Source organism: Pyrgilauda ruficollis, unplaced genomic scaffold (assembly GCF_017590135.1).
Source record: "Pyrgilauda ruficollis isolate IOZ18807 unplaced genomic scaffold, ASM1759013v1 scaffold9, whole genome shotgun sequence".
In the NCBI taxonomy this organism is placed as follows: Eukaryota; Metazoa; Chordata; class Aves; order Passeriformes; family Passeridae; genus Pyrgilauda; species Pyrgilauda ruficollis.
In genome coordinates, this window is record NW_024531043.1 from 3957474 (window position 1) to 3973155 (window position 15682).

General features: G+C 45.2%; 1 protein-coding gene across 9 annotated transcripts in view; it reads left to right on the top strand.

The window, feature by feature from the left end:
* The window catches only part of TAOK3 (TAO kinase 3), a 77141-nt gene that overhangs the window by 30716 nt on the left and 30743 nt on the right, over window positions 1-15682 (top strand). For 5 of the 9 annotated variants that reach the window (XM_041488732.1, XM_041488739.1, XM_041488738.1 and 2 more), the window contains exons 2-10: window positions 3227-3316; window positions 4483-4693; window positions 7267-7338; window positions 8225-8326; window positions 8604-8649; window positions 9280-9376; window positions 11266-11379; window positions 12516-12607; window positions 14495-14588. In XM_041488732.1, the coding sequence (XP_041344666.1) occupies window positions 4574-4693; window positions 7267-7338; window positions 8225-8326; window positions 8604-8649; window positions 9280-9376; window positions 11266-11379; window positions 12516-12607; window positions 14495-14588 (737 nt within the window). In that variant the 5' untranslated portion in view covers window positions 3227-3316; window positions 4483-4573. Of the gene's footprint in view, window positions 1-3226; window positions 3317-4479; window positions 4694-7266; window positions 7339-8224; window positions 8327-8603; window positions 8650-9279; window positions 9377-11265; window positions 11380-12515; window positions 12608-13015; window positions 13145-14494; window positions 14589-15682 lie in introns of those variants that run through there. The other 4 variants (XM_041488735.1, XM_041488736.1, XM_041488737.1 and 1 more) reach the window with 3 other exon arrangements.

Here is a 15682-nt window from a genome sequence, read left to right on the forward strand (position 1 = left end):
CTAAACCAGAACGAAATCTTTCCTGAGTGTCTTGGAATTGGTGATTAATTTAAGCAAACAAAGGCTGTAGTGGAGATGCTTTTTGTATGCCCTGTTCATAGTTTCTGTGCCAGGTATGTGAATCTCACTGGTTTAAGCATTGAAATGGGTAAAGTGCCTGGAAAAAACACATATGTTGTGTTCATTTACATCAAGTTATCTGGGAAAGCAATTCTTAACAATCAGAGGAATGACACTGAACAGCTAAAACATGGAGGTTCCAGAGTGTTCTCCAAAAAGCGTCTCTGAAATAATGGGCTGTTCATCCAAGGCTGTGGTCTTCATGTGAGGGAATCAGCCCAGGATGAAGTGTTTGTGCTTGGCTGGCCAGCCAGCCATATGTACCAATTAAAGGGAAGGGGAAGAGCTCCAGTTTCTTAAAAACAACACAAAACCTGCCCAAATCAAACCAACAAAACCATGTCAGTTTGTGGGTGGGGACTGCAGGGGAACTTGAGCACCTTCCTTACTTCAAGCTCAAAAGGGCACTTTCTTACTCAGAACAGTTATCAGCTGAATTTGTCTCAGAATTTCCTTCTTTACATTGTGTTCCAGGTTTTGGAGAGACTGAAGTGATGAAATGGGGCTCTGTGCTTACCATTCTTGGGAAAATAATTCTGGTGTGAATTTATTCCCCTCAAAATAGGCATCTAAAAATGGGTGCATGAGCCATGTCATGTTGCTCCTCCTCTGAGTGGAATCTGCTGCTGGTCCACCCTGTTTCCTGTAGTTTGTTTTTCTGCATGGAGTGGAAAACTTTGTCCTTGTTTTGGGAAGTACCCTGGTGTAGTTAGGAACTAAAATTAATTTTGTGAGTTTCTGGGCACATTTGAAACAGCCCTGTGGTGCTCTGAGATGCAATTCAAGCTGGGTTTTCACAAGCCACACACTCTGAGTTCTCAAGTTTATCTCATTGACTGACTTAATTTTGGATCCATGGATTATTTGGAAATGTCAGTTTAGCTCCTCTTAAAGGTGCTTCCAGTTGTGTTTTGTTCTTATATTCAAGTCAAGGTGGCTTTTGTTGGTATTAATACAGCTCCTGGAAGTTTTAAGTGGTAGGAGAGAACCTTTGTGTAGCAAAAGTAGTTAATTCGTGGTTTTTAAATGGGAGGGTTGCTTAGCATTGACTATTCTATCTGAATAGAATGCCAATCTCCCAAACCCTCAAAATCCAGAGTTACTTGTCACTCCCCTAAGTCACTGCCAGTGTGATTAATGATCTTTCCTTTTGAGGTCTTCAGGACGTGCAGGGTCTCAAGGATGAAAAGCAGAGATCAGGCTTCTAACAGAAACTGTTTCTTGGTGTATTAATTCAGCACTTTGGTGATGAAAAGGTCCTGCTCAAATTGACCATGACTTCAACTTAAGTTTTTTCTACTAATGGCACTCAACTCTTACAGTGCCCTGTCTTGATTTAAACCATTTTTATTGCAGTCTCCATATCTAGATGAGAGTTGGGTTGTTAAGGATTTGTGACCTTGCCAGCCTCAATGGAAGAGCTGTGATGTGTATCTGTGGTGTTTTACACTGTCCAGGACCCAAACTGTGGCTCTGGTGCTGTGGTGGTGTCTGCAGAGGGCTCTCAGGGTTTGTGGCATCCTGTGCATCGCTCTGTGCTCATGTTCAATCAGCACAACTCAGGTTGCTGTTGATTCACTTTCCATCCTAAGTTTTTTTTATTTTCATTACTGGGAAATAATAGCCCTGCTGAGCAGACTTACCAGGAAGATTTACTTGCCTCACTACTCGTGTCTGCCCTAATTGAAAAATGACATTATTACTTAGGGCTTAACTCTAAGTATTGACATTTAGCCTCCCATTTTAAATACCTTGAATACTGGAGCTGCACAACCTTTCTTAATGGCAGAGAGGTTCGTTTGACTGGAGATGGATAAACTGTTTTCTCCATCAGTTTGTTTTTATTTTTTTAAAGCCAGATGGATTTTTCTGTTGGCTGAAGAATGCCAGACCTGAAATACTGCATTCTTTGCCCTGTCTGCAGAGCTGTAGTAAATATAGCACCTTTGGGTGAGGCCAATCAGCTGAAAATGAATAATAATTTCATTCATCTGGCTTTTGTTTATACTTGATTTTTTTTTTAAAAGCAAAACAGCGCAGAGCCTTTTTTTGGTGCTCTTCAAATAGCCTTTTAACAGCTTGATACTATTGGTCTGTGGTGAGATAAAGTAACAAAAATAACGTTTTTGGTAATGTTAGCTATTAACAGAAAGATTTCTGCTCATTTATTTTTTCCCTAATAAAGGAGAGCATGAGTTAGTGTGTCATTAAATCAGGTGCCTATTAATTCAGATTTTGGCAATGTAACTATTTCACTGTGCTTAACTTGGAAGCATTTCTGCTGTGCATGTAGCTGCAGGATACCATTTTCCATGAGTTCAGGCTATTCCCAGCTCTCCCTGTGTCCCACTCCCCTGAGGGGACAGCAGTGGCTCTTTGGGGTGTCCCTGCACCCATGGGAGTGGGTGGCTGCAGTGGGGACATCTCTCACTGTGACCTGATTGCAGCTGATGGGGCTCATGGCTGGCACTCCTTTTCCATCTTCTCACTGCTCATCCTCTCCCTGGTGGAATTCAGCAGTGTTTGACTTCCCGGTGCCCAGGGCTTTCCCTGGAATCTTGTGTGCCATCAGGCAGAACACAGAGAGTCCAGTAATGGACACAGCCTTGTCAGCTTCTGACAGAATCATGGAATGGTTTGGGAAGGGATCTTAAAGCCCATCCAGGGCCATCCTCTGCCACGGGCAGGGACACCTTCCACTGTCCCAGGGTGCTCCAAGCCCTGTCCAGCCTGCCCGTGGACACTTCCAGGGATGGGGATTTTTTTCTGAGCTTTGTCCTTTTTATAGATGATCTAAAGAGCAGGGTCTGAGAGGGAGCTTCCTGTGCCCTAGCAAGCTTAAGAATCTTCATGAAAGCCAAAGAACTTGGCATTTAACCTCTTTTCCTGGTTTTCTGTCCTCCAGTGATATATAGTCCAAGGGCTTTGGAGCACAGAACTGTTTATCCTCACCTAAAGACAGCCCATTAGCATTCTCAGCCAGTTCTCCTTGTGCTTCCCCCGTGGTCACTGGCCTTTACTGGATGTAGTGGTTTTGTGTGTTAGAATAAGGTGTAAAAACTTAAAAATCATCTTTCTAAATCCAGTTCCTTGTTTTTCTTTGCAGAGTAGGAGAGTCTGGAGGGCTGGGAGCACGGGACAATGCTGCTGGAAGGAATGTGAGGCACGGAGCATGGTTGGTGCCACAGCTGTCCAGGTGGGCTCCTCTCACTGCCCCTCTCCTCCTTGCTCCATCACTGACCCTCAGCCAGGGAGGCTGTCTCAGCACCAGGCCACAATTCTGCTTTCATCCAAATGGCACTTGAAGTCCAACACCTTCTAAAGCCTTTTCTCTGTGTGTTTTAGTTTAAAATGTGTCTGATTATTACATTTCAGCTGGTCTCCCATTAAATGTTGCCCTGGTGTGTATCATGGTGTGGGCGTGCTGTGTGTTTGCAGGAGTTTGATGTGCACACATAAGATGTGGCCTCAGTAAAGGAGGTGCTGAACCACAGGTGTGAAAGTACCTCCAGCCTGATGGAAACTGCTCCAAGTGACTCAGCTGCAGCTCCTCTGCTGCATGTCACAAGCCAAAAGCAGATGAGTAAGGCCCCCATCAGTGCTTTGAATATGAATATTTAATAAGGCAACGCAGGTTTTTCAAGATGTTTTGTTAAGAATTGGAAAACTTCCTGATATTAGGATGTTTCTTCTTTCTGTTTTCCTTCCCACACAAATAAAATTTTGGGGATGAATACTGAAAGTCTTCATTTAGGTAAAGCTCAGTTCTGTGCTAAGGAAGAATTTAAGGAGGCAAAGATGCGCCCTATAGAATGGAATTTAGGATTCTTCAAAAGCAATTCCATGTGCTGGGAGCAATCACAATCCAGCAGCACTGGCTGTCATGCAGCTCTGAGTAAATAAATGAGAAATAACAATTACAAGGCTGCAAAGTGTTGCTGTGGAATAGCAGCTGACTTTTCCACCAGCTGGCAACTGGGAGTAGAGAAACAAAGCAAACAGCCCAGGAAAGTAGGAGGAACAACAGAGAGAGTCTAAAAACTGACACACTGGGAGCCTGGCGTGAAGAATAACAAACTCCTGTCACAGGATGTTTTGCATAGCAACAGGACTCTTGAATTCAAGTGGACTTCAGTGTCACTGCAGCACTTGCTTCCTGTGTGAGATAAAGAGCTGTTGTATCCTGAATGCATTTTAATCTCTCAATCTAAATAGGACTAATAATTGAAAAGAATTGGCTGGAGGAGGAAGCAATGGTGAAGTCTATTGCTGCTGGAAGTGTTTCCTCTGGTGTTGCAGTCAGAGAAGTGTGAACAGCAGCACGTGCAGGGGAAGCAGATGAAAGATGAACTTTCCCAGCAGGTGCTGAGAGCTGTCTGCACACGGCTTTGTCGATGAGGGGAGCAGTTGGCTGGGACCTGAGAGCACAGAGCAGTTCCTGACACGCTTCACCATGCGCAAAGGGGTGCCAAAGGACCCAGAGATAGCTGACCTGTTCTACAAAGATGATCCTGAGGAAATATTCGTGGGTTTGCATGAAATTGGACATGGAAGCTTTGGAGCAGTTTACTTTGTAAGTAGAGTTGGTTCTTTTTTTGGAGAACGGAATAATTTCAAGTGATGTTTTAGAGGCTTTTGAGCATTTGTAGAAGGAGATGTTCCTTGAGCTTTTAGTGCTTTGTGTGCATTAGTTTTGTGACAACACATCTCAAAAAGAAGTGTTTCCAAACCACTCCTGATCTCTTGAATGTTCCAGCTGTATTTATATTGTATTTGCAGGGATCCCCGTGTCAGGGAGGAATGATGCATCTGACTCCATGTTCTCAGAAGGCTAATTTATTACTTTATGATACTCTATTATATTAAAGAATACTATTCTATACTAAAGAATACAGAAAGGATACTTACTGAATGCTAAAAAGATAATAATAAAACTCATGACTCCTTCCAGAGTCGTGACACAGTTGGCACTGATTGGCTGAAGAGCCAAAACACCTCACAGCAGAATCCAATGAAACAATCACCTGTGGGTAAACAATCCCCAAACACATTCCACATGGGAGCACAACACAGGAGAAGCAAATGAGATAAGAATTGTTTTCCTTTTCTCTGAGGCTTCTCAGCTTCCCAGGAGAAGAATCCTGGGTGAAGGGATTTTTTCAGAGAATGTGAATGCCACACATTTATAGTAGCAGTTTACTATAGTCTTAACAGTGCACCCAGCTGTCCGGGTCAAGTATTTTATGTTTTTATGCTGAAAGTTGAATTTAAACAGCTGAAAATTAATTTACAAAACTGAAATTTCAAGATACGTGGAGCTCTTATGTTTGGAAATCTCTACAATTTCCTTTATGGCAAAAGCAAAGAGAGAGTCCTTAGAGGAATGGGAATTCAGACAGGAAGGATGTATGGCACTCATTGATACAGGCAAGAGAATTTAATCTGGAAGTGAGAAAAATGGTGCTTTTACAGTTGGTATCAAACAAAGCCAAATCCAGAATACTGGAATTGGAAAGAATTACAATCCAGTTGGCATTAGGGAGACTGAAGTAAAATCCATATTTAAAAAATCAGTTAAAGCCAAATGAAAGCTGCTTGGAACCATGGTCAGCCACTCAGGAGGATCAGGTTCACTGGAGCTGGGTTTCTAAATATCAGACAGTAAAGTATTAAGATAAGATCCCTGACACATTTATTTTATAAGCTAATATAAGTTATTTTAAGCATTCCAATTTACTGGAGTTCGGAGTTGTGTGAAGTGATGGAGGTGTTGGTGGAACTGTTGTAAGGAGAGGATCTTTAAGTATTTCATGTGTATTTTCAGGGATAACAATATAATTTCTCAAGGTATCATCTCAAGCAGGCCCAAAACTGCTTCAGCACATGGCTGTTCCCCAGGTGTGCTCACAGAACCCCGGGAGTTGTCTCAGCCAGGAGCATCCCAAGCTCTTGGTGCAGCCAGAACTTCCCTCCCAGCTCTGGGAAGGTGGCAGTGTGTCCTTCAGTGACAAATCCCAGCTGAAAGGACAGACAGCACGGTGGAGCTGCTTGGAATTCATGGGACAGGCAGAAAGAAAGCATAAACACATCTGAGTAAAACACTCTTGATCTTCTCTGTGCTGAATCAGGGTGACAAGTGTGGGGAAGGGCTTTGCCTTGTCCCAGAGTTACTCATTTTCAGCTTTCTCTGCCTCGTTTGAGGAGTGTGAGCTGTGAGAGGCCTGTGTCACCTCCCTTCAGTAATTCCTGTGCCCCTCTGCTTCACTCAACACAGTTTTTCTTTGAAGTCCCCACATGCCTCAAAAAATGTCATTAGTTAATACATCACTTGAAAGGAGGATTTACCACATTTAGCTCCTATTATAGTTGAAGCTTTTAACTGTCACTAATTTTTTTGGTCCCAAAAATGGTTGGAGGTACAGAGATTTCAGCAACTGTTTTAAGACCAAAAGCTTGACTTTTTTTTACCCTTAACAAGCAGAAATGAGGGCAGTGCCAGTCCAAGCAAGGAGAGATCTTTCCAAACCTGGGTTTTTAGCATCTAATTACCATCCCTGCATCATTCAGGCTGCAGAAAAGTAGAATTTTAATGGCTGCATAATCTTCATCACAAAACTAAGGTCTAGTGCAGTGAAAGGAAAGTTTTTTAATTTAGACAAATTCCAGGTTGAATCATCTTCTTGAAGCTGGAAATTGAAATAGCTATTTAAGAATGTCAGTGTTGTATGGAGTTTTTGGATGAAATCATGGAGATTTTGATACACCTCTTTATTTGTTTCTTTGGCAAACATTTTTGCCGAAGGTTCATCTGAAACTGTTTCTACTGTAATTCCAATAAAACTGTATTTTGAGGCTTCTCAGTAGGTGCATATTGGGCCTTTTACATATCAGTAGAGAAGTAGCACAAAGTCTGAGGAAGGAACAGTGGATATGGCCAGATAAAATCAGGGAAAAGTGTCCTAACAGTTGTGTGGTAAATCATATCCTGAGAAGGATGTCTCTGAGGTGCAGCAGCTTGCAAGGATATAGGAGAAAAAAGCCTGCATTTGCCACAGGCACAGCTCACTCCACGGGGAGAGGGGGAAAATGAAGCTTTTTTTCAATTTGTTTCTTACTTTTTTCAATGTTTCTCTTTCCCTACTCCAGGCTACGAATTCCCACACTAATGAGGTGGTGGCAGTCAAGAAGATGTCCTACAGTGGAAAGCAAACAAATGAGGTGAGAGGAAAAAAGGCAATTGTGCATTCAGGAGCTGTGGCAGCTCCAGTGGAAATGTGAGCAGTGGAATGAGCTGCAGCTCTGATTTGACCCCAACAGAACAGCTTTTAATGCAGGAACTGCTGCTCCCTTCCATGGGAATCGTGGAGGTTTGCAGAGAGAAAATGAGTTTATGCAAATTTTGGGAAATAGTTCGGTTGAAGGAAGCCAGTGGGGATTCAGAATGCCTGGATGGGGCTTGTGTCAGAAATAATTTTCTTAAGAAGTGTGGTAAGAGCACACTGGCCACTGGAGCACATCCCTCTGAAATTCTTTAGAATCTATCAAATTGCCAAGAGCTGCTAATCTCAGTCTCATTTCAGTTGTTGTGTGTTAATGGTTCCTCTTATTTTTGTGCGGAACTTGGACCCACTGATCCTTTGGACTGGTGTGTGGATGTACAGGGTGTGTTTGTTTGTTAAGAGCAAACAGGGGTGGTTTAAACTCATTTTTCCTTGCTTTTTCTCCCAAATGTCAGTGGTTCTGTGCTGTGTTACAGAAGGTGAGCAGCTCACTGCTACTCTCTGTAATTTCTTACTAATTTTGAGCCACTGAACATTTCAGTTTGCAAAGCAGCAGCATTTAAGTGAAATGTATTGCAGTTAAAATGAGGAAGAAAATTATTTTGGCAGTCCTCAAGCTATTAAATATATCTTGGGGGTATCTCAGTGCAGGAAGGACCCAGACAACTGATTTACAGCTGTCCTTTTGCAACACTGACTTTCCATCTTCATATTGTAAAATAGTTTTATGGTCCCTTTTCAGACTGTCCTCCAGTGTGCATGAATGGGTGTAGAGGATTAAGAAGAGAAATGTATTTATACTTTTTGCTTTATTTTTTCATTAGAAATGGCAGGATATCATCAAAGAAGTCAAGTTTCTCCAGCAGCTGAAGCACCCCAACACCATAGAGTACAAGGGCTGTTACCTGAAGGAGCACACGGCGTGGGTGAGTGAGGGGCATGTGGAGCAAATGCACACTGCAGCACTCAAATCCTCAGCACAGGCTCTGAAATGGCTTTGGGGTTGTGCTGAACAGTACTACAATAAAGTCAAATTGTGCATCTTCTGATGGAAAGCTAACAAAACCTACTACTTACATTTTTTTTTCCTTAATCAGGGCGTTAAAGCCACCATGTGATTTAAATTTGGAATGTAAAGATGTTTCCTAATTTCAAAGTGATTCCAGAGATACTTGAAGGCGTGATGTTCTCTTTTTTTTGCAGTTGGTTATGGAGTACTGTTTAGGATCAGCTTCTGATTTGTTAGAAGGTAAGTTTGGTATATCTTGGATTTTCTTTTTGCAAGTACCCCCCAGCTGAATTTGATGGGAGTGGAGTGGAGTTTTGCAGATATTACAGGTGCTCTGTTGTCCTGCTCCATTCTCTAGGAGCAATTGGAGGCTTTCCCAGTGCTACAGATAGTTGGCATGCACATTTTAATTTTGTCAAATGAAGGTGTAAAAGTGTACAGGTATGTTCCTGTAATCTGTGCCTCTTTAGGCTGCCTCTTTAGGTTTTGGAATATCCATAATAAAATCCTGCAGAGATCACCTTTGTCCTTGCCTTGCAGTGTGCAGGAATAATTACAGATGGGTTTTGGAAGAGGAGGTTGATGTCACCTCAACAGTGGAACAGCACCTGCAAAGAAATAGGGGAATCTAAGTCAAAATAGGGAATCAAAGCCAAAGTTTACAAAAATCAGTGTTCCTTGGGGGCCAAGATCACAAGATCACAGTTTGGGTTTGGAGGGACCTTAAAACCCTCTCAAGGCAGAATTCCTCCCTAATTTCTCTTAGTAGCAGATTGGTGGGATTCCTTTCTTTAAAAAACACTTTCTCAGGAAAATATCCCATTTATTTCTTCTGATTTGTTTTATTTTCTTGATTTTTTCCCCCCATAGTTCACAAGAAGCCACTCCAGGAGGTGGAGATTGCTGCCATCACCCACGGTGCCTTGCAGGGGCTGGCCTACCTGCACTCCCACTGTAGGATCCACAGGTGAGGCTGGAGCTGCTGCCCTTCCATCTGCTGCTCCCTGGAGTCTCAAAGCTGCTTGGAAACTTATTCTACCAACCTTGGAAAAAGTTATTCTACCAACATTTTCTCTGCCTTGTTGGCAATTGTTCAGTGCAGGCCCTGGTAAGAAAGGCTACACAGGAATATTGCACTGAACACTAGTAGAAGAATATCACCCTAAATGTGCCAAATAAATAGAAGCTCACTGAGCTAGAATATTTCTAAGAGTAGATATTTTTTCATATTTACATGTGAATGAGTAAAACTGTATTGGTTTTGCACAGTCTGGTTTTTGGTAGCAGGGAGGCCACGGAGGTGTGATGGAATCACAATTAGGTGATGCAAGTGTAAGTCAAGGATAAAACTACCTGAGGAGAAATCCAAGCACTTTTCCATGGAAGGTGGCAGAGCCCTGGAACAGCTGCCCGGGGAGGGTGTGGATTTTCCCTCTCTGGTGACATTCCAGTCCCACCTGGCCACGTTCCTGTGTCACCTGCTCCAGGGGTTTGCACTGGGTGATCTCCAGAGGTCCCTTCCAACCCCAGCTATCCTGTGCTTCTGTGACCTGGATTTCATCCAGAGGGTATTCCAGCTTTTCCCTGCTGAGGTGGGGAGGCCAATCTGCACACCCAGAAATGAGGAGCAGCGACACGTCCCTGCTTTGGTGGCAGCTGCGGCAGAAAGGGACAGGCGGGAGGGAGTGTGAGCCCTGCCTGGGCGGGGAGCAGCGCCCTGCTGCAGCGCACAGCCCCGGCGAGAACTTCCTCTGCCAGTGGGAACGGCGAGGCTCAGGGAGAAGGGGCAGAATTTGGGGGCTGGGGACGCGGTTTTTGGGGCTGGGGACGCGGTTTTTGGGGCTGGGGACGCGGTTTTTGGGGCTGGGGACGCGGTTTTTGGGGCGGTCCCGCGGGTCCGGCCCCGCGCGGGGACCTGGCGCGGGGGCGCCACCTGGTGGCGAGGGAGCGGCACTGCAGCCCCCGCGCGGCCGATCGCGCGTGGCGCCGGGGCTGGATAAAGAGGGAATTCTTTGTTTTTTTAAAATTATTTAATTGCAGGCACAAGGCTGGCAGATAGGTTGCTGATAGCTGATGTGGCTGTTGAGCCGTGGTGTAGAATCACAGCATGGTTTGGTTTGGAAGGGGCTTTAAAGTTCATCCAGTGCCGCCCCTGCCATGGGCAGGGACACCTTCCACTGTCCCTGGTGGCTCCAAGCGCTGTCCAGCCTGGCCTTGGAGACTTCCAGGGATCCAGGGGCAGCCACAGCTTCTCTGGACAACCTGTGCCCTTACAGGGAAGAATTCCTTCCTAATTTCCCATCTAACCTGCTCTCTGTCAGTGGGAAGCCATTCCTTGGGTCCTGTTCCTCCATCCCTTGTAAATAGGAAATAAATCCCTCTCCATCTTGTAGGCTCCCTTCAGGTGCTGGAAGGCCACAATTAGGTCACCCTGAAGCCTTCTTTTTTCCAGGCTGAACAATTCCAGTTCTCTCAGCCTTTTCTTGTGGGAGAGGTGCTCCATCCCTTTGGCTGTTGGACAGGGGAGGTGACAGCAAAGGGGACAGCCTGTGCTGTCTCTTTTGTACTTTTGAGGTGTTCATTCTTGCACACACAAGACTTCAGCACTTGTCCTGCAGCAGAAGTGTCAGGGTGTAGCACTTGTGGATGAAATATTCCATAGTATTACTTTTGAAGCAGTGCTGCCCAGGGGATGGGGGAGTGGAGGTTACTCTAGGCTTGCTGTGAAACACTGTCAGTGAATTCCTTTCTGTGTCTTTGCCCCAGCGTTACAAATCGCAGACAAAGGCATCTCACCAGAGTTTGCATCATGCTGAATTACTTCTTTTTCTTCTTTTTTTTTTTCCTCTGTTAAAGGGATATTAAAGCCGGAAATATTCTTCTAACAGAACCAGGTCAAGTGAAACTCGCTGATTTTGGGTCTGCATCTATAGTCTCCCCTGCCAACTCTTTTGTGGGAACACCTTACTGGTGAGTGAAGCCTGCAGTGCTTTAGTCCTTTATAGAACTGCTCTCTTCCCTTTCCAGTGCTTCACAATGCAGTAACAATACCTGGATAAAATCTTCATTGGCCAAGGAGTTTTCCTGACATCCCTGTGCCCAGGTCTTCAGGAAGTCTGTCCTTCCTCAGGCTGTGCAGTGCTTGGAGATGGCTGCACTCTTGCAGTGCCATTGGCTTAAAAATACCTCACACGTACCACAGTGATGGGACTGAGGCATTCATGGAGAAAGGGGATCCTGTCATCGGACTGGAAGTCACACAGCTACTTCAATCCTGTTTTGAAGGAATTGCTGAAGGGTCACCTGAGTTCCTTGGCATTCCCAGCACTGAGGACCAGCACAGCTCCACGCTCCACTGATTTTGTGGCAGAGGCCCCAGGCAGTGCTGGGAGGTCACCATGGCCCAGCCTTGGAATGAGGCCGTTTGGCAGGAAGCCTTTTTTTGGAAGAACACAATTTAAGAGGCTGAATTTCTGCAGACTGGGCCTGCTGCTTCTCTGTCCCCACTTCATCCCTTTATCCTGGACCACCACTGTTCCCAGTTTCCCTGTTCCATTCACAGCTGCACCCACAGGCTGCATTTGTCTGCTGGAAATGCTCCTGGTGTGCCAAGGGGCAGCCTGGGGGAGGGTGCCAGGGGTGCCTCTAGGGCTCTCCCAGCCCTTGCTGTCAGCCTGCAGCTGCAATGCCTTTGGAAATAGGGGGGTCTCCCATGTGCCAGTGCATTCTGCTAACAGGAAGATGATTGGGTTAATTCTTTTCTCTCCCCTTTTCCCCCCTTCTTTTCTCTCCCCCTTTTCCCCTTCTTTTCTCCCCCCTTTCCTCTTTTTTCTCCCCTTTCCCCCTTTCCTGTTCTTTTCTCCCCTCTTTCCTCTTTCACTTCCCCCCCTTCCTCTTTTTTCTCCCCCCTTTCCTCTTTTGCTTCTCCCCTCTCCTGTGACAAGTGGCTGCTGTGGTCAGTGCTTGTTCATTCCAGCACACTGTTCCTCAGCTCCCTGCTGTCTGTCCTGCTCTGTGGCTCTGCTCAAGGGGATGGAGCCAGCTCAGCTGGTGTGTCTGGAGTGTCCCTGTGTGTCCCCTGACAGCCTTTGCTCTGTGCTTGGCAGGATGGCACCAGAGGTGATCCTTGCAATGGACGAGGGGCAGTACGATGGGAAGGTGGATGTTTGGTCTCTGGGGATCACATGCATCGAGTTAGGTGAGTGAGCACACAGCTGAGGTGGGTAATTAACTCTTCAGTGTGTTAGGAACTCCTGCAAAAAGGGACAATCCTTATTCCTCGTTAGTTCTCCCGTTTAAAATGCCTGACTTGGAGCACCCTGACAGCTGAGTTAAATCTTTTTCTCCTGGCAGATCACTAATGCCCTGTGCTTTCATGTTGGTCTGGTGTGCTCAGTTATTCCCTGGAGAGCCAGGGCATTTTGCTCTTGAGTGAGAGGAAGCCATGGTTTGTCATCTCTGTTTTCCAAGCTGCACTCAGAGAAAGTTGTCCCAGCTGTTGTGCCAAGGGAACTGGTGTCCTAAGTGTTGTGTGTCAGAAGGGACATACATTTAATTTTCAATTCTTCTTACTTCCCTGCTCTCTGAAACAAAAATCTTCAATCTCAGCTGAAAAGTTTGTGCCATGAATCATCGTGGACACGTTCTTTGTGGGGAGAGAAGAAAAGGGTTTGCACCTCAGAGGGCAAATGATACACATCCCCAGAGCCTGGAGCAGAGGTGGATGTGATGGCAGGTACACAGAGCAGACTCTAAGTGTGTGTTTCAAGTTTGAATATTGACACTGCATGTGCTGAGTAGATTATTTTCAAAAATCAGTCTTGATACGGATTCTGTTTAACAGCAATACATCAGTAACTTATTGTGTGGGTGAGTTCACTGACAGTGTCATTGGTGAATGTTTAATCAGCAGAAATGTGTGAGATAACAAAGAGGGGGATGTGCAGAAGAAATGTTGTCTCCAGAACTGAGATGGTGTAGATAACCACTAACTAACATGGCTGTATTTCATGTGCCAGCATGCTGACACAGTTTGTATTTTGACATAAAGAATGCCAGAGTTGGAAGTTTTAGGCTTCTGTTGTTGTGCATGGCCAATGATTTTTGTTTGTGTGGAGTTCAGGTGTGTCATAGCCTCTCAAGGACTAAATCACAGCAGCAGGAGAGACTGTGCAGACACAGTCTTGGTACCAGCATTTCTGTGGAGATTTTTACTCAGGAACCTCAAAGATGATGGATTTGCTTTCTTTAAAAATACCCTTTTGAGAAGCATTAGACTTTTTTAAACTTTGCATGATTCCCTGTGTGAACACGAGGTCAGGCAGCAGTGGGAGGAAATCTCTTGCTGGGCAGCACTTGGCTTTCTTTGAATGCTGATGTCTTAATTCCTGGTGTAGCTGAAGTAGTGATTAAGGAAAAGCAGATGTGGTGCTTTGCCTGCATGGCAAAGGCTCTGGCCTGAAAGAACTGAGAAATCCTGGCACCACTGGCCTTGGGGAGAACCAGCCTTCCCCAGAACTGTGAGCTCTGCCCTCCTGAGAGGTCAGGGGCTGCTGGCCAGGTGCCCTCTGGGTGCAAGGACTGGGAAGGATTTCAGTGAGAGGGGGTTCATGGCACATCTGGCAAGTGAATTTGGTAACCTGTCCCACTTGCAGTGACAAATGAGGCAGGCAGCCACTTTTTCCTGTAATCCACATGTTCCAGCAGTGCATCAAACATCTGTGGGGGCTGATACAGCATTTCCTGGCCCTGAACTGTGCCTAAGATTAGTTTTATTCAGTTTCAGCTGATTTTGCCACAGCAGATCAGGTGTGAGATATTGCAGTTAAAGTAAAATTTACTGCAAACTCTTCCTTATAATTTGTATCCTGCACTCTTTGGATTTTGTCATCCCTTTCCAAGTGCACAGCAGCTTTCCTTGAGTGGGTGTGCTGGTCTAACTTGGAATATTAAAATAATTGGCCTAAGTGTGATGACAGCAGCACTGGGTGTTGATTTAGCAGTGATACCCTGCTCATACTTCCATGCATTTCTCCTTTCTTTCCAGACAGCCTTATCACACCTTTCTGTTCTTTTCTCTTTCCAGCTGAAAGGAAGCCTCCACTTTTCAACATGAATGCAATGAGTGCCTTATATCACATAGCCCAGAATGATTCCCCTAGGTTACAATCAAGTGAATGGTAAGAGAACCATTAACAGCTGATTTTTGTTGTTTATTTCCCTGAAAATGCCCTGTGACACTGCACATTTCAAGCCTGACAATGAACATGTTGGCTGCAGTGTGTTCTCAGATCCTGTGTATGCTAGCTCAATTCTGACCTTCTGTCACTCTGGCTTCTCTACAGTCTAAGTGTGGAGGTGTTAATTCTGGGGTGTAGCTACAGCTGTAGCTGTAGGAATTAAAATACTCTCAGATGTATTAAACCAGCTATGGCTGAGCATCAGGAAAGTTTCCAGCTCCCAAAGATCCCTGTTGGCAGAAGAGTTGTTAGCACTGCTGTGCAGCTGAAATGTGGAGAAAGGGAGGAGCATGTGGAGGTAATTGGATATTTTTGTCAGTGGAGGACTCCAGAAGCCCTCAGAGCTCTGTGGCCAGTGAATGCTCCCTGTGCTCCAGGCTTGTTCCAGAGTCTGAGCTTGGATACAAGAACACTTTGTTGTTCTGTGGGTTCCCAGTTCCCAGGATTGGAGTGTTGCTGTTGGGTGATGCTTGACAGAAGGCTTCAAACAAAAGCTCCTGGGGAGGTGTGGAGTTCCCCCATTTCTCTGCTGGGCGTTTGAGCAGCACAACTGTTTAATTGCTGATCATTGTAGTAAGACCACTCCAGTTTCCTTAATTCATCCTCTCTGTTTTGCCCATTTTTCAAGGTTCCAGGAGCTTGCTCTGCTGCCTGCAGTGTGGTCCCCACGTTCTGTGCAGGATTTGCAGTGCAGAGCAGAGACAGCTGTGGATAAACACAGCACCACATCAGTGCTCTGGATTGCAAGCTCTTGTTTACTCTGCCCTGTTTGCTCTCCTGGAGTCACCAAGGTGCCTTTTGTGCTCCTTTTGAGTCCAGTGCCACCAGAAAAATCAGTTTCCTTCTTTCCAGCTGGGATAAAACCTCAAATGAAGCCTCAAGTGTTGAACTGAGCATTGAGGCAGGGTTCCCTCTGTAACCTCCCAGAGATCAGTGAGTGCATTTCTGGAGTTCCCAATAATTCCACTGTCCTTGGTTTTTAAGCAGTTGAAGTAAAATCAAAAATAGTGACTGGTAGATGTAGTTCTCACTTG